The 27,194-nt window shown below is 27.5% G+C and overlaps 2 protein-coding genes across 3 annotated transcripts in view; both read right to left on the bottom strand.

Moving 5' to 3' along the window:
* The window catches only part of LOC136980973 (transmembrane protein 50A), a 240,695-nt gene that overhangs the window by 117,969 nt on the left and 95,532 nt on the right, over positions 1 to 27,194 (bottom strand). The window lies entirely within an intron of this gene.
* Positions 1 to 27,194, bottom strand: part of LOC136980965 (ecdysteroid-phosphate phosphatase-like) — a 104,219-nt gene that overhangs the window by 25,980 nt on the left and 51,045 nt on the right. Inside the window, exons 5-6 of one of the 2 annotated variants that reach the window (XM_067277165.1) lie at positions 20,259 to 20,354; positions 1,612 to 1,781 (exon numbers count right to left, since the gene is read on the bottom strand). In XM_067277165.1, the coding sequence (XP_067133266.1) occupies positions 1,612 to 1,781; positions 20,259 to 20,354 (266 nt within the window). The remainder of the gene's footprint in view (positions 1 to 1,611; positions 1,782 to 20,258; positions 20,355 to 27,194) is intronic. The other variant, XM_067277166.1, reaches the window with a different exon arrangement.

The raw sequence follows: 27,194 nt of genomic DNA, 5'->3' as shown, positions 1-27,194 counted from the left end.
AACATTATAAAAATTTTCTTCAACTAGCACACTTATCAGTTTATAACTTAACAAATTCTAAACAACACACAACACTGGAGTATCATCAACAACATACCCTATAAATCGATGATTGGTGTTCAAAGAAAACATTTGTGATGAATTTTTGTTTTGTTTGTTTTTTTTTTGAACACTGATCATTGGTTCGTAGAGTATATTGTTTACAAATTCTACTTTATCAGTTATTATTGCTAAATAATATTGTAGATCCTACATAAAAAACTTACACAAACTGGAACTGTATACTAAACCACTAACAATGAAATCGGCCAATGATTGCTAATAATCCAATGAAATAAACCAATAATCGCCTTAAAAATTGGGCTATAAATTGGCTAATTAGATGATTGATATAAAGTAATTTGTTACTAGAGGTAGACGTTAGGCGCCATCTCTTATCTAAATTAATAATTATAATTTAAGTAAATATTAAATAAATTTAGAACCTTCTGAAATAAAAGAACTGGCCTGCAGCGAGGCTTAAACCTGTAACCTCCACTTGCCATGTGCCCGGGAACGGGAACAGAAATCTAAATAGCAGCATCTAAATAGCAGAATTTTTTAGTTATGTTTTCACAATCTCTAAGCATAGAATATTCAAAAATTTATCTTTAGCTTAAAAATCTTGAAATGATTAAAGGAATGAAATAAAGAAAAATGTGATATTGGCAAAGAATATGGAATACTGATGAATACTAGAAACTTGCAGAAAACTAGTTTAATTTTCAAGAATAGATAATTCAAATTTTTGACAATTTGAAATTTTTTCATTTCTTTGGTATTAAAGTTTAAAACATTTTACTGTATATGGATAAACTAAAAACACCAGAATTTACAAATTATTTTTTGCAATATTTCAATTAAACTACCAAATAATTTGATATTTGATATCATTATGTTTATTTTGATAGTCTGATTTTTATTTTTATGAATAGTTACAATAAGTTCATCACAGTTATTGTAAGCAAATCTTCATTTTGTTTCAGTTGAAACATATTTGCATGTAAATATTCACAATTCAAGCAACTTTACAGCTATAATGAATAAATTTTTGTCCTGTGTAGTATGGAGTACTTAATGACTGGGAAAATTATTATTGCTTGAGTAAATCACCTATTAAATTGTTGAAACTAAACTGAAAGTGTTTTACGACCTGTTTTTACATGTATCCTTTAGTTTTTAGTCTTCTTTCATAAGAAACATGTTGTTTAACAAAAGAAAGTGCTTTACAATTTGTGGAACAATTCTTGGATAATTTTATTTAAGAATCAGAGCATAGATTAAAAATGTATAGAAAATTTGGCATCTTCAACTTCATTTATCTCTATTTTTGTAACACAATTTCATTTCCCAAAAAATCAAAACCTTTTACGAAAGTTGAAATTTTGGTCCATAAATTTCTGATCTCAAATGAGTGAATTCCCAAACACTCCACGAACATTGAGACTATAGTATAGTTAGATTTCTAGTCCTTTCAGCTATAAATTAAATAAACTTTAAAGTACTAAAAATCTAACTATTTTATTGAAATTATTAAATATGAATTAAATTAGTAAGATATGTTAATTATACCTCATTTCCTTTTATTCTCGTATCACGTGAATATAATCTTAGTTCCCAGCAAGCTGCTGCATCTGTATCAATATCTTTGGTTAATCGTTCCAATGTTGAATAATGTTCTGGCTGAAACTGGTATGCTAACGTGATATGAAGGGCTTTTAGATATGGTTCAACTTGTATACCTAAACAATTTTAAAAATTATTGTATTTTTACAATAAAATAATCAAATTTCTTAACAAGCAAATCAGTAATATGATATGTCTGTCAACAATATTAAGAAAAACTGCAATACATTTAATTACTCATTAAGAGTAGTAAAATGTTAGTATTCATTTTGAAGTATGAACACAGACAAGAATAAAAGATGAGAACTTTTCTTTGTTGTAAAGGAAATAAACAGCAAACTCACCATTGCTGTGGAAGTCTTAGTAACACTTTGAAATGCAAGCATTTCTTTATGAATTTCAAGAATGTGTGTAGTTGGGCAATATTACACACAAGTTCTCAAAATATATAGAGAAATGTTCATGTTTGTCAGCAAGAAATAAACAAGTCTGTAAATTTCCACATTATTTTTAAGTTTGCTTTTCCCTGACAAAAAAAATTTCTTTTTTGGTCTCTGCTCACATTTCAAAATAATGAGTGCTACTTTTAAATACATAATGATAAATCTTACTAATGTATCTAAATTACAATATTTTATTGCAATTTATTCTTAACAAGTTGAAAAATACACTTATGACATACACAATTATTATATGATGTTAAAAAATTATCTAATCTGCTACTTTTTAAGTTTATTTTAAAAACTCTCATAAGTTACAATTGTGATTAAGTGAATTTTATCTCTAGTTATCTTCAAAAATACAATGTTAAACTAGACTAAGAATGATTCTTATGATTTTATTATTATAATTATTATATTTACTTGATATCAAATTTTAGTTTTAATCATTTAAATGAGTTTCTTAAATTTAATATGTTTATTTTGCATTTTTTAATCAAATAACAACAAAATATAACAACAAAATACATATGTAAAAAGCACTCTCGTACCCACTCATTTAACCAGTCACCAGTACTGATTGGAAACCGGTTTTTTCTTTTAACTTGAAGCAGGCCTCAGGTGAGGCTGAAAATGTTTGTTTTCCAAAGTTTAAGCAGTACCGGTAACAAAGGTTAAACAAGTGAATACAAGATTGTTTATAATACTGGTATTCAGACTAGAAGATATTGTGATAAAAAAGCACTTTCAAAATTCCAAAAATATTTTATGTTGTTAGAAAGAAGACAAAATAAAGAAAATTTAAACTTATAATCGTAGTTTTTGATGTAATGCTGACAGTTTTACAGTTTTAGAAAAAAAATTTGTTCGTTTCTCTAATGCGCCCTCTAGAGAGGGATGTATAACCTCAGTTAAATTGGCATGCCAAGCATACCCCTGAAATAAACTGGCATGTTGGCTTTTACCATAAGGAAATATCTGATTTCATAGTCTCCCCAAATAGACCAGCATGCCAGTCAGAAAATATGGTAAGACAGTGAATTTTTTCAGCCTTTTCTTTCAACAAAAGTTTATCTTATATGCCATAAAATACAGTAATTGAAATTATTTTGAAAATAATTTTCAAAGTAATAATTGAGAAAAAATAATGATTTCACTGAAAATCTCCAAATTAGAACAAAAATAAATTTCACCAAAAATTTTCTACAGATTATGTTTCATTATCTATTAATTAAAGTTGTCAGGTAGAATATTCTAGAAGAAACAAATCAGTCCAGAGCGGGACTCGAATCCGCAATGCCCACTTACTGTGCAAATGTATTGCCAGTTATGTTACCTGGACTCCGAGTGATTCTTTGTTTTCAGATATATTTAATTATTGATATAACCATCCACAGTTACTCAGAGTACAAACTAGGAACAACTCCTACACTCACTGCATATACAATCATTCACTATGGCACTCAGCCAGCTATCACTTTACCCTAGCATGGTATATATACACACACACACCTACATACATATATATTCAATATAAATCCATATGATTCAAACAATTATTTTAAACATAACTGAGACGACACAATAAGCCATCATCAATATCTTATCAATATGGTCATTAGTTAACATGGTGACTACAATTTGCTTAAATATTCTTCAAGAATGTGTTTTCTTTTTTAAACAATTACACATTTCATTCTAAGTTAAAAAAAAAAAAAATTATAAAAAAATAAGACTACTCATAGTTTTGTTTTATAATTTTTAAGATATATATTTTCACATCCTATGTATCTATGACAGATATATAATGCTCAATGTGATACATTTGCACTTAAAGGATTTTAATAAACTATAGCAAAATTTTGAAACAAATGTTTTATAACATGAAATTAAATACTATAAGAATAGATATGTATTATATCAATGGTGCGGTTTTCTTTATATTGCTTTAAAAATCAATTCTTTAAATATTGTCTTCAAAAAAATTGATGAGACTTCATAGGTTAAATCTGAAGAAGTTAACCAATATTTTTTGTCTGGATCGCATTTCATCAGAGACAAAAACTTCTAAGTGTCATCTTCGTTATTCTTTATTCACTGTGCATTTCAGATGAAAGATTTTTTTTGTGTAACTTGCACTTCTCATCAGGTGTTACATTTCCACCAATTGGTATAAATACAATTATTACAGTGATTATTACAGCAAAATTACAACTTTACAAATTACAACTATTATTACAACTTCCATTATTTGGATATATTTACACAATAGTAAACTAACCTATTTTATGTTTAGACATACAGCTATGCGGTGTTGATGTTGTATCCCCTAAGGCAGGGATGAGCAACACGCAGCCCGTTAAACATGTTTATGCGGCCCGCCAAGCATTTCTAAAATTGAATTTATTTTATCGACTTTCTCCCATCAATATTTTGTTATAAAATTAATTATAATAAAATGGTAGTATATACTAAACCGAAACAATTTTTTGTGACAAGGTACTCACTTGTCGGCGACTTGTTCAAAAATGCAATACAAACGCGCCGTGTCTGTGCTTGTTTGTGTTTCCTTCTGTCACATAAATCAGTCAGACTGGTAAGCTGTTAACTAGCAATTTTAGCAATTTTTGTGTTTCTTGAAAGGCGTGAGTGCAATATTATTGTCAAAAAGGTAATATTAGAGTTTTTTTATTCAATATTAAGTTTTCCTACAAATTTTTTTAACTTTCAAATTTTTAATCCATAATAGCATGTCGGAAAAGCAAACAAAAAAAACAGAAGGTTGCAAATGAGCACAGGCATTTCCAAGAAAAGTGGAAATTTGATTATTTTTTCACTTTCGTCAAAGATAAAGCTGTATGCTTAATATGCTCAGAGACTGTGTCGACATTAAAAGAATGTAACATAAAAAGGTATTACGATACAAAACATGAACAACAATATAAAAACTTAACAGGACAACTCCGGATAGATAAGTTTGATCAAATGGAGAAAAACTTGGAAAACCAACAGGCTATTTTTAAAAATCAAGCTATTTTATCAAATACGGCAGTAAAGGCTAGTTTTGTTGTCAGTCAAATACTGGCAAAAAAAATGAAACCCTTTGCGGATGGAGAGATGATAAAAAAATGTGTAACTGCTGTTGAAGAAATAGCATTTCCTGATAAAATAAATATTATTTCAAACATTAGTTTATCAAGATTCACCATTGCAAGGAGAATTGAAGACTTGTCCGAGAACATAGCAACAACGCTTTGTGAACGCATTGCAAAATTCGAATATTGTTCTTTGGCACTTGATGAGAGTTGCAATATTAGCGATACAGCACAACTGGCTATATTTTTACGTGGTATTGACACCAAATTTAATATTACCGAAGAATTGTGTTCACTGATTCCAATGCAAGAGACTACAACCGGCAAAGACCTGTACAATGAACTAAAGTCTGTGTTGGAAAATTTTTCAATTTTATTAGAAAAGATTATTGATATATTGACAGATGGAGCACAAGCAATGTCAAGCATGGAGGTAGGAGTATCAGGAAGGTTATTTCAAGACATTAAGAAGGTCACAGGAAGGGAAATATTCGTTAACCACTGCATAATTCACCAAGAAAATTTGTGTGCGAAAAGACTGAGTTTGCCAAATGTCACAGAACCAATAATTAAACTAATCAATTTTATAAAGTCGCGCGCGTTAAATCATCGTGAATTTAAAGAATTCCCAAAAGATTTAGAAACTGAATATGGCGACGTGGTTTTTAATACCCGACGTACGTTGGCTTAGTAGAGGTGCAATGCTAAAAAGAGTATACAACTTAAAAAGCGAAATACAATTGTTCTTGGATATGATGGGATATGCCTTTCCTCATTTTGGTAATAAAGAATGGATGTGCGATTTTGGGTTTCTTATTGACACGACTCAGCATCTCAATGATCTTAATGTGGAACTACAAGGCAAAGACAGTTTATTCACAATTTGTATGATAAAATTCAGGGCTTTGAGCGCAAATTAAAATTGTGGAAACAGCATCTTTTGCAGAATAATATGTCTCACTTTCCACATTTAGAAAAAGAAAACGTTACTACTTCTCAAAAATACGCACAATGTATAGACATTTTAATCAACGAATTTCAATTACGATTCCAAATGTTCAAAGCTGAGAAGACAGCGGTTTCCATGAAAATGTTTTCCTCGCCATTTAGTATCGATGTGGATACAGTTTCCGAAGACTTTCAAATGGAAGTGATTGACATGCAGAATAATTACCAATTTAAAAAATGCATTTTTCTCAGTAAACCGAAAATTTTTATAAATCTTATGTGAGCCCTGAGAAATTTCCACTTTTGACGAAAAATGCAAAGCAAATGATGTCTCTGTTCGAAAGTACGTATGTTTGCGAACAATTATTTTCAACCATGAAATTAATCAAAAATGACCACCGATCAAGACTGAGTGATGCACGATTAGAAACTGCGTACGTGTAGCTACCTCATCAATTCCGGCTGATATTGATCAGCTTGTATCAAAAAAACAGTGCCAAATTTCTCATTAAAAATTTCAAGTAAATTCGTTTTTCTGTTCTTTTCTTGTTTGTTTTTATTTTGCATTAAAATTTGTATATGAAATCTTTACTTTTTTTTAAATTTTATATTTTTTTATTCTAATGTTTATTATAAATAAAGTTTTGTAAATTATTAATAAGTGTTACTTTATGTGAAGCCCGCCAAAAAATTTTAAAATTTAAGTTGATTAAAAAGGTTGCTCACCCCTGCCCTAGAGTATTTCTAACTGTCTTTCTTTCTGTTTGCTTGCTCTTTAGTCCCTCCCATTTCCTCCCATATGTTGTCAATCTCCATGTCATTATTTTAAGGTTTTGTTTTTATTAACAATTGCAAAGTGTTCTTTAAATTTATGTAGATAACTGTCTTTTTCTCTGTGGATTATTTTTACACTTTTTTCATTGATTGTGCATCCAAACCTGCTGCAGTGATTTGTCTATGATGATTGGTTATATTTAAGTCTAATTGCTGCTTCATGTTCTTTCATTCTGGTTCTGAGTTGCCTTCCTGTTTCTCCAATGTATATTGCTGGTTTTTTACATGTACATTTTATCTCATATACCACTCCTGCTTCGTTTAGTATTTTGTAATTTTTAATTTTATTTCTATTGATGTTTTTAATTTTATTTTTTAGTTTGGCTGCTAGTATAACACCATGTTTTCTGAAAACTTTTCTATATTTTTCAAAGAAATATTTAAAGAATTGATTTTTAAAGCAATGAAAGTAAATATTTTTTAGTATTAGTTGCGATACAATTTAAAATACAAATTTAACAAATTTCAGATGAAGTATTACTCTCTCCAACTGATGTAAAATTATGATCATAATGAAAAAAAAAACTAATCATTTCTTTATCCATTAAATTTTGAATATGTTTTATTTCATTCCTTTTTCTTCTTACTACAATATCAGTTTTAATTTCAACCAAGCATAAATTTATAAAAATATAAAAACTTACTTTGTTTCATTTAAATTCTTTACTTAAAACTAAACAGTAGAATGTTAATGAAAAATTATTTCAATTTAATATGTGACAAATTTACTTGTATACATAACAAATTATTTTTGTACAGATTAATGTGATAACCTGTGGATGTCCTTTTAAGAAAGCCAAAAGTATTTATGAAGAAAATTAGTAAAAATTTAATTGTACAATGATGATAATAATAATAATATTCAGTTTGTATCTTGATTCACACTTTTATGTATTATCCTATCAACAAGCTTAGTCCACTTGCATATTCATTACAGCCAGCATGTTAATTTGAAATGCCTTTTGCCATTTTATAATAGTTAAAAATATAAAAAGTTTTTAAAATAGCATATCATAACAGATGGCACCACAAAATATTGCCAGGAAAGTTAAGCAATTTTACTGCTGAATTTTTTTTTATAAATCTACACAAAACAGAAGATAACTTTTTCTGATTCTGTTGATTTTATTGTTTTTTTTTATTTTTCTTATTATTGTAGACTCAATTTTTATTGGATTGTAGAAGACTTTAGTAAAACTGGAAGCTTAAAATAGAACAAAACATTTTGATCTAGCAATTACCATAATTACAATTAAATTATAAATACTTTTACCACATTTAATTAGATATTAAAATTAAATGTGCATTAGTTCAAATTTACATGTTATTCTTTTTGTAACTGCTTATTTTGTTTTTATTTTATTCTTTGAACCTGATGATGTTTGTTGGGCTGCAATTGAAAAAATTGTAGACCTATAAATTCTCACTGTCATCCATCTGTCTTTCCTTAATCTCGAGAATGGAGTTAGATAGATGGAGGATGAGATCAGATATGGAAAGCTTAAAGGCATGAGGACCTGATTAACTATATATAAACTTCTGATGCAAACCAGAAGTCACATTACTTCAATTCAAAAATTTCCCCCTGAAAGAAGTTAGATAGATGATTAGCATGACTATTGCTAACAGGAAAAGTATGATGTACATGGGCAAGACACTACTAATTTAAAGTAGAGAGCATATATTTTAAATTAAATAAATTAAAAATGATTAAAAATTGCAACTCAGCATTGTGATGATGTCACAATAAATATTGCTCATTATTTAATCAGAACTGCTCAATTAAAAATTGTTTTTAGTCAATTTCTATTACTAAATAATTGTATTTTCTGACATTTTTTATTTATTGTGTACGTTAACTGTTATAATGCATATTGCTTAAAAATATGAGAATAAATCCAAATTATCATGAATGGCATGACAGAATTTTCTAAATAAATTAATAATATAAAAATACCATATAGTAATTTATAAAAATTGACTGACTTGTTTATAAAATAGTTTTTGTAATGTGATTCAACAAACATACAATAATTTATATTTCAGGAACTATAAATTATAAAAATAACATTGCAAACTATAAAAATTCTAAAAATAATAGATCTAAGCAAAATTTTTTCTTAAGATCTATTATTTTATATCAAACACACCTTATTGCCGAGAGACTTTGTTTATTATGTTGAACAAACTTTTTCAATCCACTCAAGGGTTCATCATCAGGTTATTGATGCAACAACCAATAGCCTAAACAAAAGAATAAAAGAGCACAAGTACAATGTAAACAAAGGACACTATTCAACAGCGTTATCAAAGTTGGCACAAACAGATGGATTCATTGTGGAATGGGATGAAGCCAGAATTGTTGCATCAATACGTTCACCAACTCTTGCGTTAACATTAGAAAAGTGCAAAATCTAAAAATCTAGCCTGACTGGAAAATGTTTGAATTATAAGGATGCCACAATTTTACCTTTAGCTTGGAAGTATGTAATCAAAAAGAATTCGTAATTTAATGCAGAATATGCAGTCGATGCAAAAACCCTATTATGCTTGTATTTGTATTTATTTTATTGTATACTATTTCATTATTTATTTTGATTAGTTCAATTTCAGTATTTAATGGACTAGTTAGATAGTTTATATTTTATATATTTTGAATTTAATATAACGTTCAAAACGCTTTAATTTCAAATTCCTTGATGATTCGATAAAAACAGTTCTAAAAAAAACTATTGTAAAAGTTCAAGTAGCATCAATAACCTGATGATGACCCCTTGAATGGGTTGAAAATGTTTGTTCAACATAATAAACAAAGTCTCTCAGCAATAAGGTGTGTTTGATATACAATATTCAAAGAGTCTGAGTCTAGATTAAAGATCTATTATTTTTGAAAGAAATGACTAGATTGATGATAAATCTAAAACAGCAACAAGGACAGCCTAAAATTGAGAATGGAACAAAAGAGTTCCTTGGCTATCCATTTTCTAGACATTAATATTGTGTTCAAAAAAGGGCATTTTTCTACCAACGTGTACATCAAACCAACGCACAGCCCACTTTATATTCCATCGCATTCTAACGACCCGTACCGTTACAAGCTGGCAGCATTCCGAGCTCTTATCAGAAGAGCGTTTATCTATTGTGACGATGTTGTTGACAGAAATAAGGAAACTGACAGAATCATACAAATAGCCGAATCCCTAGGATATAAAAAAAGCACAATAGCAGGAATAGTTAGAAAGTATGAGATGGGCACAGCAAGAAATTCAAAACACGTTCCCAGTAAAATCACAAAGTTTACTTACAAGAATTCAAAAGGCATTATGAAAGAAATTGCAAACCGCAAGGAGACCAGAATGGTTCTAAACAGAGCACCGAACCTATATACAATCTTAAGAAGTGATAAAGATCACATTAAAAAGGAAGAAAAAGCAGGAGTGTACAAAATCCCTTACAAGAACACGAGAACTAGGAATCGAAAAAGACTACATTGGAGTCACAACAAGAAATTTAGGGATAAGACTTAAAGAACATAAGTATGATGTCAGGAAAGGCTCCAACGCAACAGTACTTTCGCAGTTCGACGCAGCCCCAAGGCTCAATAATTAAATGGGAGGAAGCGATTATTGTCAAACCCTTGAGCTCCCCAATGTTAGCAAGTACCGCTGAAAAAATTGAAATTTACAAAAGCAAGTTGGAAGAGACATGCATAAATGCGAGGGACGCAGACAGCCTACTGATAGCTTGGAAATTTGTAATCAAGAAATGTATCACGAACTCGTAGGCTTGCCTTAGCTTATATTTACATTTTTTATCAATTATTCCTCAATAATTTGCTACTCTGTTTATAAAAAGTATCACCAGTAGATTCATTTTTATTTTTTATTTTTTACTTCTTATTCTCACTATGTCGATTTTATTGTATATTTATATTTGTATATATTACCATGTTCTTCCTTTTTTATTTTTTATTTTTTCCGTTACTGATGCTTTGAATTTTAAAACAATTGTATTCTTTTAATGGAACGCAATGTTCCATTTTCGAAAGTTAAGCCTGAGGATGGCCTATTGAGTAGGCCGAAAACGTTAGTTCTCTCAATAAAACTATCTCAGCAACAAGTAAAGGTGTTGTTTTGTGAATTAGACTAATTATTTGCTGAGCAAGTATCTGCTTTATGATAAATCTTAAAATAAAAGCAAATTTTTGATTAAAGGTCTTATTAGACTTTTTATCAAAGAATTCTTTAATAAATAAATAAAAACAAATCTGAATTTTTATTGTGTTCTCAAAGTTAAGTATATTTTGAAATGTTACTAAAAAGTTAAATTCATTTCTATAATTAGCATTTAGAATTAAATTCTTGTTGTTTTAGTGAAATCCAAAAGTTGTGATTGAATTCTAAATGCAATTTCATTAAACATCTGACAATTTTTGTAATATCTTAAGGCTGCACCTTTTTGTGCTCTCTGAGCGATAAAGAACCTAAAACCACAAATAAAAAAAAAAATAAAAAAGTGCTTCATCAGTGTGCTGCTAATATATAATGAGGATCCAAAGGTTGTTTTAAAATTCAATATTTCATTGAGTTTTGACAATAGTGCAATATAGTTTTCATAGACGTATATATTTATGTGAAATTTTTTTTGAAAGGAAACTAATTGGCCTGTATTTTAGTTACAATTATGATCATCAAATGCCACTTTAGCCAAATTCTTAATGTTGTATAGCATGTACTGTACATTTTTACAAACTTGCACATGGTGACTAATGATAAGTGTTTAATAAGGTACCTATCATACATGAGCAGAGCCTACTAAGTGATAAGACACAATGGAAGTATTAAATAGCATTTCCATTAGTAAAGCTAGAACATGATGTCAGAGTCTTTCAACACAGCTAATGAAGTTAGGCATTATATACCTATGACTTCAGGTAACCCAGTAACGAAAAATCAGAGGAAAGCTGGGAAATCTTGGTTTCCGTTCATGACAAAACTGATAACTTAGAATATGAATCTCTCCACATGCAGATCACATGAATTGATTGCTAGATGAGATAAGCAATGGAATGATAGAATGTCACTTCTGTAGCACCTTTGATAGAATGCTATCTGGCAATCAGTTATAACTAAAATGTCGAATAAATTAGTTTCCTTCCAAAAAAATCCAGAATGATTCTTTACTTTTTATAAAGAGTACATTATGTTACCACCAAAACTCAGCAAAATATCAAATTTTAAAATTTTGCATAACGTTTGGACCATAACTTTAAATATAATTATTTATATCTAAAAAGTTCCTGACCATGTTATGTGTGTTCAATATATCTATTTTTTGTTTGATATGACACATTTAATGTAAATGTTATTATTAAAGTCTAGTGTTTTATTATTATTATTATTAAATAGTTTTATAATATTTAGAATATATGATTAATGATAAAGTTCCTTTTAGATTAGATAACAAATTACACAAATGTTTTCATTAGTTAAAAATATACACACACAAAAAATAAGAAGCATTATAGTCAATGGCATAACAAAGTTTGACACCTATGGTGAAGAGTAAAAAAATCCTTCATACATGATGATATTTAGAATACTTCTTTGATATATATACAAGGTGTCCAGGAACTCATGCCACCAATGTTTTTATGTTCTTGTAACAGAGATACCAAGACATATTATACATCAATACCTTATACTTTACTTGTCCACAACACCAGAATGAGCTCCATTGTGATCATGGCAGAGTCTGATATAGCACCAAGATACCAAGATGTTCTGCAGAAATAACTTGATGTAAGAAGTAAAAATGCTCCTATTGCTGCATTCTTTCAGCTCTTTGCAACTCTTCTGTTGTTTGACAGGGCCATTCACAACTTCCTTGAAAAAGCTCCATAAGGCATTGTCTTGCATTTAAGATTGTGATTGTTTGGTAGCCATGGGAGAGGTACTTTACCATTGGGGTACTTTGGTTCCACTGCCAATCCATCTGTCTCAAAACAGTTTGTCCAAGCACCTGTGGGCATTTAATGCAAAATGAGTGGGAGCACTGTTATGTTGAAAAATGAAAATTTTTGCTATTTCTGTCTCCACCAGCAAAGAACAAAGCCATTTTTCAGAGCATTTCTTTATAAGTATCTGATGATTTTTGGACCATTCTTTTTTGATGGTCATGTGAATATATCTCCTTTACAAAAACAAAAAATAAAAATAAAAAATGATGATGTCATTTCCCAGACACACTATACACATATGTATGTACATTCCTCAAAAGTGAAATTGCAACACCATGAAAAAACGTGCATAGCCACATGCAAATTGCAGAATTGGTAGAAGCAACAGAGACATGCAAATGGTTAAGTTTCAGTATGCATCAGGTCATGTAGTACTCAGTTTCAGGCTATAAAGATCAGCAGCCAGCTTAGACTGTAAATGCTATTAGTGACAGTTTGTGGCAGCCAAACTTTTGAAGAAACAAAAAATACCTGATATGACAGTGAGCTGAATATCACCAGTTAACAGTTGGGGAATAAGACCGTATCTTGGAGCTGCACGACCTCAGTTTGTCGATGTGTGAAGTTGACACGCACGTTGGACACGACATAGGTTACCATCCAGTGAAGTGTGACATGATGAACACAGGAACATTTGCAAACACACTGAAGAGGATGTGGGTTGCACTGGTGAATAACAGAGCACACAGACTAGCAGATTAACTGAATGGCCCATCAGGACCCATTTGCCATGGTACATGACATTTGAAGTTGCCTGTCATTGTTAATGGATGCCTCTGTGTCAACAAAAACTATTTGCAACAGGTTGCACACATGGGTATCAGCAACAGGTGCCATTAACTGCTCGACACAAGGTTGCACACCTGGTATGGTGGCATCGTCATCACAACTGAACAGCATTAGGTATTGTTTATCGCTAAATCCCACTTCTGTCTATTTAGAAATGATGGCTGTGGATGGAGGTGGTAGTATCCCAGGAAATGCTATATGCCAGCTGTTTTGGTTGATCATACCAGTCCCATACCAAATATCATGTTTGATCAGCAAACAGCCCTGGTGCACATTTCTGGTACTCTGACAGCAAACCAGTAGGTTACACAAAGTATGGGGCCTGTGGTTCAGCCACTGGTGCAGGCTACATCCAACTTGGTGTTCCAGCAAGATAATGTCTGACCACACATTGCATGATGAACTCTCATCAGCCTGAATGGAATTTACATCCTTCTCTCGTTAACAGCCTTGCTAGATCCCTCTCCTGTGGGACACTGTTCAACATGAGGTGCATCTCCACATACCATAGATGACATATGCATCACAGTGAACACAGCTTAGCAACAGATACCTCAGGCAACCATTAATCACCTCATTGATAGTATGCCTTGCTGTATAGAGGCCCAAATAGTTGCCCATAGGAGCCATATTCATTACTGAATAAACAGTTGTCTGTTGCATATCTTTGTTTTTTTAACCATTTTCATATCTCTGCCATCTCTACCAGTCCTGCAATGTGCATGTGGCTATTCACATTCCTTCGTAGTTTTGCAATTTCACTTTTGAGGTGTGTAAATAAATGCTTTTATCAAATCATTTTTTCTGAACTATATGTAATTATTATTGATTTAATAAATAAAATAAAAATAATAATGCCTTCAATCAATTGGCACCTATGGCTAGAGTTGCATTGCCCATACTTTTGTTATACCATTGTTTATATTATTAATACAGTAATTATTTTATTAGCTTTGTATTAATAAAGTTAAAGCTCCCTTATTCAGCAATAGTAAAAACTTTTTATGTTAAGATTAGCATAGTTTTAATATATTTAATTAAAATATTATAAACAATTATAGTATTCTCTATAATAGAGATATTAAACTTATTTTATAATTCATAATTTTTGATCCTTGCAAAGTAATTTTCTCAGCAATAAAATAATTTTAGGACATTTACTTTTAAAAAATAACTTATATTAATAAAGAAATTAAAAATTTATATATTTTCTAAAAGAATCAAATTTTAGGAATAAGTGATGTGACTGAATTCCATTGTAAAAATAAAATTATACTTACATTTATAACTATATATATAATAGACGTTGTGTAGAAAGTTACAGTAAGTAAACAGAAATATAGTATTACAGAAAAATGTTATAAAAAATTTAATATATTTTACACTATTAATAACTAAAAATGAACGTAATAATATATTTAATGTATATTTTTAGCTTATATTAATTTCATGTTTTCATATTTCAACTTCATAAATTTATGCAATTTATTCTACATACAAATCAATAATCATAGAAAAAACTGTTTTTTGAATTTGTTAATTCCATTTTAAGGAAGTTTCTTAATTCAAATTCATACAAGTTTTATACAAACAATCCAATAAATTCATATTTTATTAAAAATAATGTAAATTTGTTGATATTTCCTATAAATTTGCACTAAACAAATTTCTAAAAATAAAATTAATAAATTCAAAAATGCTAAAGATCCAATTTCTATTATTTGATGTTTAAAAGATGTTACACAAACCTAATATATAAATCAATGCAATAGATCATTAACAGTTTTCTCCAATAAAAATTTATGTTTTTGACTGTTTTGAGCAATCATCATTATGTTAATATGACAAATTTAAACGTTTTAAAACAACTTTACACAAGGAGACAAACCAGTTTTATAAATCTTAAAGATGTTTCTAAAAATGTTGAAATTCCTTCATATTAACTTGACTGCTTAAGAGACCAAAAATATTTATTTTTCATGTAAAACACTGCTAATGATTAAAGATTACAGTTTGCAATTATCTTAACTTCACGAATGTTTTATGCTTGTTTAAATCAAATAAATATATTTGCCTTGTATAATTATATTAATTAATTTATTTATTTGATTATAAAATCACAGAAAACAGCAAATCAGCTACAAATCAAGTAAAGAAATAAAATCAATTACAACTAAAAAAAATTTTAAAATTTCAATTTTTTATAAAACTATGACAGAGCATTATATAATAAATAATCAAGCGAGATATTTAAATTTATTACCTGCAAACAAAGCAATCCTCAAGTATGGATAAAAACTGAGGGGGGGGGATTAGGAAATCGTCCTTGTAAGAACTGACTCCATTTTTATGAGGAATATTGAACAAAACTAATTCCATACAGTTTAAGAAATTAAAACAGTTTATTCTGATTGATTAAATGATTTTTAAAATAAAAAATTTTTTTAAAAAACTTATTTTGTTCAAAATTTATTTAAATTTGTTATGTTCTTTGTTCAAATCTGTTTATTTGACGAGATCAATCAGAATAAACTGAATTTTGACTCTCTACAATGTAAAGCATGTTGTTTGTTTCAAGATTTATTATAACAGGAAATACTTAAAAGTTTTTTAAAAATGATTCATTCATAGAAATTAATCTTCAGAAAAATTATTTAAAAATCAAATAAGAAACATGTTTTAAAAACACAATATGTACGATAAAAAAAAATCAGAATTCACATTAACAAAATAAAATAATATTTTAAAAAACAAGTTTTTAAAAGAACTACAAAATCTTTAAAAAATTTAGTATTTAAATTTTTAAAGATTAATTAAAAAATTAAAAAAAATAAATAAAAACACTTTATTTAATATAAATAAAATAAATCTGTAAATAAAAAAATAAACATAAAATCTAAAATACACTAAAATTTAGAAATATTCACACGTGTAGAAAATAATTTTTCCCACAAATAAAAAAAAAAACTCATGTACATATTTGCATATTAAGTAAATGTTTCTGTGATAGAGACAGACTGCAATTCCAATCACTTGATTATCTTATATTTAAATGTTGATTTCTAAATTTCTATAGATCCTATAATTGCTGAGTCAGCAGAGGAAAGAACTTAAAGTGCAGTAATATTTCTATTGTGATAAGCTTGATATTTTTTAATTCATTTAACAACAGAGTATGTCTTTCGTATGTGCAAACATATGAGATTATGCACCAAACCATTAAGATTCAGACCTGCAAATAAAATTTTTTATTCTTATATATTTATATATGTTTTATATTTTAGATATTAATGTAAAAAGACAATTTTAGTTCAGTTCATTCAGAGTGTATATTCTACTTGTATTTATTTCATCATAATGATGATAACTGAAAACAAGTGCTATCACTATTAATGAAAATAATAAAATATATACTTGAAAAACAAATGGACATAATTAGAGAAACTAATAGAGAGTTGAGCTGCTTTAATAGAAAGTTTAAAATTAACTTCTCTGGCAATGATATTAATGATAAAATGGTCCATTTGTGCTGAGAACTTGGATTAAATAACAACAAAGGAAGGCAAATAGAACTGATCTAAAAAATAAACAACAATTTAGGAGGGACAGATTGTGAGATCGCAAGTATGAGCATTAACTTATTATCATATTTCATGTTGATCATGAGATTGCTATAGTTGATATTATCTTTATAATTTCTCATGTTATTTTTAGTACATACTCTTATGCAGATAATACAAATTGTATTTTAAATTAGTATGCATTAGAAATTTCAGCACTGTAATTTTAGGGAAGAATTTTGGCTAATTTTTCTTTATCCTTGCAAATGAGCAAAATCAATTAAAAAAAACATCTAGGACAAAATATCAAAAAAGTTAACAAAGTAAAGTTACTTGAAGACAAAATTAAACAACCAAACTGTTTTCAACAAGGAAATTCAGTAACTACAAGTTGCTTATATTTTTGTAAATGAATCTATCATAAAAAGAAAGAAAGAGAGAGCGAGAGAGAGAGAGAGAGAGATTAAAAATGCAATAACAAAATTTTCTGTATAAATATGTATTTTTATTTTCTAACCATATATTTATTTTAATTCCTTCACTTTATTTTCTTAAATGTATTTTTCCTTTCCATATTTGTGGAAGTTTTGCAGTATAATCCCCTGAAAATATAGAGCTTATACTATATACATTTTTTTAAAACCCTCTATTCCAAACTAAATTATCTTTAATTTAGAATGGAGTGCTTTAGAATTCCATTGAAACTTTTCTTTTTATTGTACTCTCTCTCCAAATTTTCTCCCAGTAACTCTCAAATAAAACAATCTATAGTGTATGCTCATATTAAATGTAACTATGGAATAAACACTGGGTTTTGGAGACTAATTAGAGATTATTTAATAGATGAATTAAATTGCTCCTAAAAATGACTTTTTGTATAACAAATTTTAATAAACTGCAATAAAAATACTTTTATTAAGCAGAAAAAGGGCTTTCAAGAACCAAATAATTCTTCAGTTCCTGATAATGAGAACATAAAACTGAAGGCATTAAACCTTCTCTTGCAGTTTTCTGCTCCATTAAAGCATCTTTATTATAATTTTTCAATATTTTCAGTGTTGACTTCAAACAACTTTTGAAACTTTCTTCCAAAAATGTGCTATCAAACTGTTGTCATGATTAACTACAAAACCCTTCTTTTTATGTTCTGTCTTAATATTTGGTTCTTAAAAAAGTTTTAAAATCAGTCTTTTAACACTTACCATGCTAGAAACGTAATATTACGTTTTATGCATTCCTTCGCAAAATGCGAAAAACGTAATATTATATTTCTTGATATATCCTGTAATTTCTAGCTTCAAAACGTAACAATACATTTTCAGCAATGAAAATACGATTTCTTTGTGTATTTTAGTGTGTCTGTTAATAAATAGTGGGCACTATTTATTCAGAAATTTGAAATATCAGCAATTTTGTCCGATCACGATCATCATCTGATTCAGAATTTTGTCGCCATATTTTGCAAGCAAATGTCAAGTTGTTTTCTTTTTTAACATATAAGTTAAGTTTAGATATGGCGCATTAACGTACTAACTAATAATTGTTCAAATTCATTAATAAAAAATCAACAAATATAGTGCCGGTTGTATTGATTTATCTGACAAAATGTTATGATTATGATTTAGGCCTAACTGAGATCGAAAAAATACAAATAAGCCACGTAACTTCGTTATTATTTTAAACCTGTATAGTTTATATGATATTACACAATTTATATACTTTTTAGATATTATCAATACAAATGTTGAATTCCTAAATTTCTGAGAGTGCTAATACCATCTTATGTACATTTTCCAAACCGACTCAATTACGAAAAACAGCTGTGGTCAGAAAAAAAGTCTACTAATAGTATTGATAAGTACTGAACATCATTATTATGAATGAATTCATTGATGTACTATATATTTCATACATAAAAATACAAATTTTAAAGCTATATTGCAGTTTTCAATTTTTTCATTTTATCTTTATCTCTAAAACATGTCCAAATTACATTATAGAATAATAAATAAAAATAAAACCCACACACATCAAAATTTAGTATTGAACAGATAAATGTTTCCAATATCAAACTGTTTTTACTTTTTACCTAGCTTTAGTCAATTGTTTTTTATTTTCAGTAGAAAATACTGTAAAAATGCTTAAATCAGTCAGCACACAGGTAAGGAACTAGATCAACTGGACCAGCATGGTAAGTGTTAAAAATTGTTTATATTTTCAATGATCAGTTTTAGAAGAAAATCTAAAAAATTTTAAAAACACTTTAAAAAATATTTTTAGCTATTACATAATCTGGAAAAATGAACCTAGAAGAAAATCAATACAGGAAAAGAGCATATACTCCAATATATATTCTCTGAAAATAGTAAAAAATTTTGAAAAATTAAAAATTTAAGATCAGATATCAATTGAAATGTAAAGTTGTTCTTTGCAAAATTTATTTGAATAAGATGAAGAGAGAACTGAATCAGGAAATGTATTCCTATGAAAAAATTTCTGACACCTAAATGAATATTTTTTATAAAAGATAACCGAATTTATAAAACTTTTCATGTTACATGTTTAATATTTTAAATATTTTAAAGATAAAAAGCTCTTTTATAAAAATTATGTTATTATTATTTGTTTCTAAAAAATAATAGTATCATTTCTGACAATGAAATAAAATACAAATAATGATAATAAAATTTCAATCATGTTTTTAATTTTCCATGTAATATACAAAATAGAAAGACATTCTTAATTTTTATTAAAATTTTGTTACCGAAGTCACTTATTCCTGTTCACATGCAATAATGATATTAATTTAGGTTGTATATATAAAAGTAAGTCATCTTAAACTATTTCACTGCTGAGTAATTTACAATGGGAGAAACAAAAATATTTTAAAATTAAGAAATACGCTTACGCCTGCGAGACCCTCCCTTTGTAAGTGAAGGGTAAGAAGAAGAACACCAAGGAAAACAAGTACCAAGCACATCTAAGGCTCCCATCTCTGTCACAACTAGTAAATACAGATAATAATTTAAATTATTTTATATTAATACATATTAATAATAGAAAAAAGTGGTTAATGTGAAATTATTTTATCTAGTGAGTATTAAAAATTAACCACAATATTTCAAGAATTTATTTCTTAAGTTTATTATACTTTTAAGATTTTATATTTGATCTTTCAATCCTAATAAATTTCTTACTTTTAAGCAAAACAATAATTAAAACATTTTAAGATCTCATAAAAATTAAAATTTATATGTCTGAAGACTTAGAATTCGTACATTTTTATACGTAAATATGAATTATTTTGATATAAAACAATAATATAAATACACAATATTTTATAACTTAGATTAAATAATATATCAAATAAATGCAGTCTTCAGAATATCCTGAACAATAATTATGATTTTATTATAACTCAGAATATTCATGAAAAAAATTTTACTTGTCTAAGTTTTGAATAAAAGCAGCAATTAAAAACATGTTTTTGAATTTCTAGGAAATAAATAGCTTTACTATTTTTCCAGATGTTAAAAAAATAATTTAACCAAATCAATTCATTTACCAACAGATATTAAAATCTCTCTCTCTAAGAACAAACTCTTCCATCATTAATACATTTAGTTGTTTCATTATTTTTAATATAATCGCACGACTAGAACACCTACAATAATTTTTATTAATTGTTTTTATTTTTGAAAGTGGTCAAGAAGCCTCTAAATAAAGAACATATGTCACCACATTTTAAAATGTTTCTATTATAATGTAAGAAAATACTTTATAAGAAATAAACTAATGACTAACTTATGAAGTTAATGTTTCATTTTAAATAATAAAGTAAATTACTTTAGAGTTTTTTAAATCAAAACTGTAAATCAATATTATGATCCAGGAAATTCATCAGACGGTATTTTATATTTATTAATTTTTGATATAATTTTTAAAATTATGTGTAATAAAAATGTATATTTATCATCGTCATTGCAATTAAAGAACTATTTGCATCACAGCTAATTTTTATTTGAGATAAAAACAGATATTCTAATTAAAAAAAAAAAAGACACATTTTCAGAATTTAAATAATAAAATACAGATATTTATAGAAATAGTTTTAACACTTTAATATTTATTTGGATAAAAATTAACTCTGATGCAAAACAATTTTAAATTTGATGAATTCTAAAGAGAAGAAATTATTTAATTAATAATTTATTAGTAATATTAACATTATAAAAAATAATTCTGTAATAAGATACTGAGTATAATTTTATAAATTTTAAAATATATAAAACCATAGAATAATAAAACTTTTATATTTAAGTATAATGCAAAAATGCTTTTACATAACAATAATCCAACTTAACAAATTATTCCGTCAGAATTACTAAACCAAACAATCACTGAAATTAATCGGGCTACCTTTTGCTACTATTAATACATTAAGTAATTTGGTATTAGAAGAATTTAAAATTAATCAGAAAATATCAAATAATAATAATAATTCTATATTAATTAAAAATAATCTATATTTTAAATTGTTAACCTTTTCTATAAACTACTTATTAAAATTTATAAAGTCATGTTTTCTTAATAGTTTACTGTCTGCTACAAGTATTCAATTTTTTTTTTATTCACTTATAAATCTGATTATATTACTATTAATATTGTAGATTTTCCAAACATAATAATAAATTGGAAAAGAATGATTCCACATTTTTATAATTACCTAAAAGTATTTTATTTTATAACTCTGTTTAACACACATCTTGTTTTAACATATTCACATGATTTTTATTTATATGCATAACGATGCATTGATTCTAAATAAATTTTGAATTATGATTTGCAAAATATCACACCTAACTAAAGCATCTTTTTTTTTAAACTGGATATTATAGTTATTTATCATATATTTACATAAAAACTTATTATATATTATAATTTATTTGTCACAGTACTTACTTAGTTATGAAATAAAAAATATATGTATTGGCAAGCTCTATAATGGCCTCTATTTCTAGACTTATCACGCCATCATCAGACACGAGACCAGCCTCAATATATCAATTTATTTTTAATAGAAATAAAAAATAATTTTGTAAATACATTTTATTAGAAGCCATCAATGATTTACATATCATCTATATACAGTTTTTTAAAATTATCTTGTATTATTGTAAAAAGAAGTGTCATTTTCTAAAGACTTTGACTTAAAAATTACTGCTACTAAACTATTTATTAATCTTTGTAAAATAGGGCTGGCTGAAATACAGTATTAACACGTAAAAACACGTAAACAGATAATGAAAATCTTCTTTACTTGCCATGTCCAATCACCAGGAACAAACAATTCTCCACAGCAGAGATGACCTTTCTTTAGAGGCTACGCCTCTGCCAAATTATGTAAAACAGTCTAAAATGTCCACATAGTTTGTTCCTGGTGATTGGACATGGCGAGTAAAGAAGATTTTCATTATCTGTTTATGTGTTTTTACGTGTTAATACTATTTATTAATCTGTCGCTATTATAAGATATATTATATCATCATTTCGTTCATTATCACAATAAACAAACAGACTACAATAAGCATTCAAGAATTTTCATTAAGTTCATTTATAATTTCTTTAAAAATATATTTTTTTTAATTTTTAAAATAAATTTAACATTTCAGCATATACTACAGTGTCTGAAAAGTTCAAATCAATTTTTTAAAAATAAAATAAAATTTTACTTTCAGAGTTTCATATCATTTATTAGAGAGAAAAGGTTGTAAATGCCAATTACAACCTTTTCTCATCTATAGTTAAATAATTTCACGGTCATTTTTGCAAAAATTTGGTAGGATGATTTGAAAAATGTCTTACCATAATTTTTTTATTTCTTCAATATTTCCATTTTTTTTAAACATGTTTAAATAATTTTGAAGAATTGAAAAATAATTACTAATATGTAATACAGTATTTGGATATTATGGAGAATCATTGGAAATTTTCTAAAACTTCCTTTAATGTTTGTTGCTCTAATGAAGATTTTTGTGATTAGTTTTGATGAAAAATTATGCTTTTCTTTTTGTTAAAATTGATTGTTTTGGTTTAATCGTCTATTTCGTCATATAGTTGACTATGAAGTTTACTTAAATTAACGGTTTTGTTGTGTTTGAACAGTTCATAATAAATAAGTTCTATGTAATTTCATCTAAATCTAAGCTTGTCTTTTCTCCAAGGAAGAATTGGTCACTTAAATTAATATATTTATATAATTAAAAAAATTATCATTTTATTTTGCATAAACATATCAATAAATGGCATAAACAAACATGGTAAAAACATTTTAGATTATACAATAAAAATTCATAATTATATTATTGGTAACTGTATAAAATTAAATTTTTGATATGGTTACAGGATTTTTTGCCATCAAATTCTGATTCCTTTTAAAGTTTACAACACTTTACTGTAAGTGATCATAGATTGCATAAGAAGATTTTTCCCAATATATAAACTTATCAAAAATGTAACACTAAAAGTAGAAACACACATTGCAGTGCAGAATGGAAAAGCAGTTCATTTGTAACAATGTTCATTGCTGTGAACCTCAAAATATTGCTGCTTTTTGTTATGCTGCAGAAGTAGAATGAGATTCAATTGTTGTGGTGTAGGTGGTAGTGATGCCTTTCCTACAGTCAATCATAGCTCACTTTTGTAGTTATGTTATGCATTCGAATACATGAATCACATGTATGTACGGTACATTATGTATATATGATTAATGGCAAAAGTTCAAATATGACTTTTGCTGCAGAAAGATTTCTTGATATTGTGCAAAATCATCTCTTTTTATACAGTATAATTACCCCTATTTTAATAAGGATTTGAAATTATAAGAATAATGTGATGCAAATGTATTAAGATAAACAAATTAAAATATATTTTCATATAGAATTTACTTATAATTTAAATTTTTGTTATAAGAATGTTTCTTATTCTGTGGTTGCTCTTTTGCTGAATCTTAATAAATAAAGAAAATTATTTAAAGTAAAAGCTGCAAATAAAAAAGATACAAAAACAACTCTCTCATTGTCCACTTTGAACACACATGCCAAAAAACAAACTGCATTCCACTTGTTTGTTGCTTATGTGGCCATGGTGTCTTGTGGCAAAGATGAATTTTTCAATGCTGCTTTTCTGTTCTGCACTACATGTATGCATTCACCTTAATTTGATAATTATAAATTTAAAAATAATTATATCAAAATATGAGAGAGAAAAATCAAAATAATAAACATAATTTTTGTCAAACTAGAAAGTAGTATAAAAATGTAATAAGAATTTTTTTGATTGTTGTACAGAAGTCCAAAGTAGCAGCTGAGTAAATGAATTACTCACATTAATTAATTAAGCTGCTATTTTGACAATAGAAAGTTCTTTACTCCAGTTGACTTGTCTTAAAGCAAACATCCGTAAAGTGAATTCTCATGTTAAAGAGAATTTTACCACTGCCCTGACAAAATACCATTCTCACAACATTGATTTAATTTTCATGCAATAAAGCAAACAAAAATTTTACCAGAATTCTTTAAACCAACTGTAAATTAACTCCACAACTCTCAAGAAATAACCCTACTTCCAGTTATAGTTGCTTTTTACAATGTTTGATGTAAACAATAAAAATTAGTACTGTAACAAATGCTCTATTTTGAGTAGAATAGATTTTTTTCTTAATAGTAAACAAAGATGGATTTGACCTCAACTGTAAAACAATTCAAACATTTGGTTTTAGCATACCACTCAATTGTACTCAGAAAATAGGGGTTAAAGTTTAAGGACGTCCACCCCTTTAAATGGATGAAGTCCCATGCAAACATGCTAGTTTGTAAATATGGTAATGCCAGGTTCAGCTGCTTTGGCCAAAATGGGCTTTTTATTCTTTTGGCACAAAAAATATTTTCTACTTTTTAAAATAATCTTCAACAGAAAAAAATTAAGAATTTCTTTTAGCTTTGTTTTGTTTAACCACTGATATACTACTCCACACTGAAACAGTGAATATCATCTCCTTCTCATTTTGTTTGATTTGAAAAATCATTTAAAATTTGTTTTTGTTAAAGTTAAATAAAATTAAACATTGTACATATTAGCCCAGGATTATTTCAGTTATATTCAAAAATGAAATTTAAGACAATACAAACAATGTTTGAGCCCTTTTTCCTATTTATATCCTTTTATTCCAATCCAGGAACCACAGACAGCAGGCGACTTGAAGTAAAACTTCTAAAAATAACAGACAAAATACTATCAAACGACTTATACACAATTAAAAATGATCTCGACGTCAACCTGTTTTTGTAGGCTATGACGTCTACAAACATTAAAAATCATTAAAAATCCTTCACAACAGCATCCATATTATATAATTGAATTTAAGCTGAGAGTTCTCTGGTGGATTTTCAGGAAGCCCATAATTAGCAGATTGGAATAAAAGGATATAAATAGGAAAAAGGACTCAAACATTGTTTGTATTGTCTTAAATTTCATTTTTGAATAAAAATTAAACTTGTTTTTTCATTTTTGTTTTCTGAAATTTGAAACATTCTACTAAAATTAGATATATAATTCAAGTTTTTCTTTGTTTTGTTTAACTGTTATCTCACTTTAGAAATATGTTTTTCTATGTTTTAATTATTTTCAAATTTTGGAAATTATTTATCAAAGATGATTATATATATATATAAGAAGCAAAACTCAAAAATGCTAAAAGCATTTTATTGTCTGAAAATTCTTTAAGCATTTTCAATTTTTGGATTTATCTATGGAGTTGTTTGTTACAATAAATTCTCTTAGGAAAATTAAAATTCTTTTATACAATAAAGAATTTATGACAAACTTTTAAGTTTATAATAATATACAAATTTGATATATTAGAATTACCAAGCAATCTGCCAGATTTTTTAAAATTGAGCTATATTTGTACTTAATTAATGGTCCGAAACAAAGTAATTTCGCTAGTCGTAGGTGGTTAAACCTACCACTAGCTATCAATTCATATTTTGGCTATATCAAAGTAATTTGGCTGCTATCAATTCATATTTTAAAAATTTATTTATTTATAACTACTAAATTTGTCAAGAGATGGTGGTTTAACTGTCTACTTCTAGCTAAATTATTTTGTTTTGAATCATTAATTGAGCTGTTCACTTGCCAAATCAATTAACTCCACAAAACAAAAAGTATAAAAATTGATAATTAAAAAAAATTTTAAAAAATAATTTATAACTGTAAATTTAAATAAACATTGTAGAATGTATTTTTATATATTGTTATATTAATGTAACGATATACAGGGTGGGCCAGCGAAAACGAAACGGCAGAGTGTTCGTGTTCGTCCAAGCAAAGCGCTCGGACAGGTCGATTTTACTCTCGAGGGGACATCTTTTGCAATAAAGTTTTTGCGATTCTGAATACAACAGACAACAAAAAATTTTAAAAACTCATTTATTTTGTATTAACTAAACAAGCATTTATTTTGAAAAAATGTTTGTTTAGTTAATATTCAGAATCGCAAAAACTTTATTGCAAAAGATGTCCCCTCGAGAGTAAAATCGACCTGTCCGAGCGCTTTGCTTGGACGAACACGAACACTCTACCATTTCGTTTTCGCTGGCCCACCCTGTATAAAATTAGTTATGTGAAAAATGTAAAAATAATAACAATTATATTAAGGATTTACAAATGGAGTTAATTGACTTGGCCTGTGAATGGCTCAATTAGCATGAATAAAGCCCAATAAAAATCTGGCAATCATTTGGTAATTTTTGAGTTTATCCCAATAGAACAAATACAAACT

The sequence above is a fragment of the Centruroides vittatus genome, unplaced genomic scaffold (assembly GCF_030686945.1).
Source record: "Centruroides vittatus isolate TY-2023 unplaced genomic scaffold, ASM3068694v2 contig_738, whole genome shotgun sequence".
In the NCBI taxonomy this organism is placed as follows: Eukaryota; Metazoa; Arthropoda; class Arachnida; order Scorpiones; family Buthidae; genus Centruroides; species Centruroides vittatus.
The sequence above is the reverse complement of the archived record's forward strand: the minus strand, read 5'-3'. Positions and strand labels throughout refer to the sequence as shown.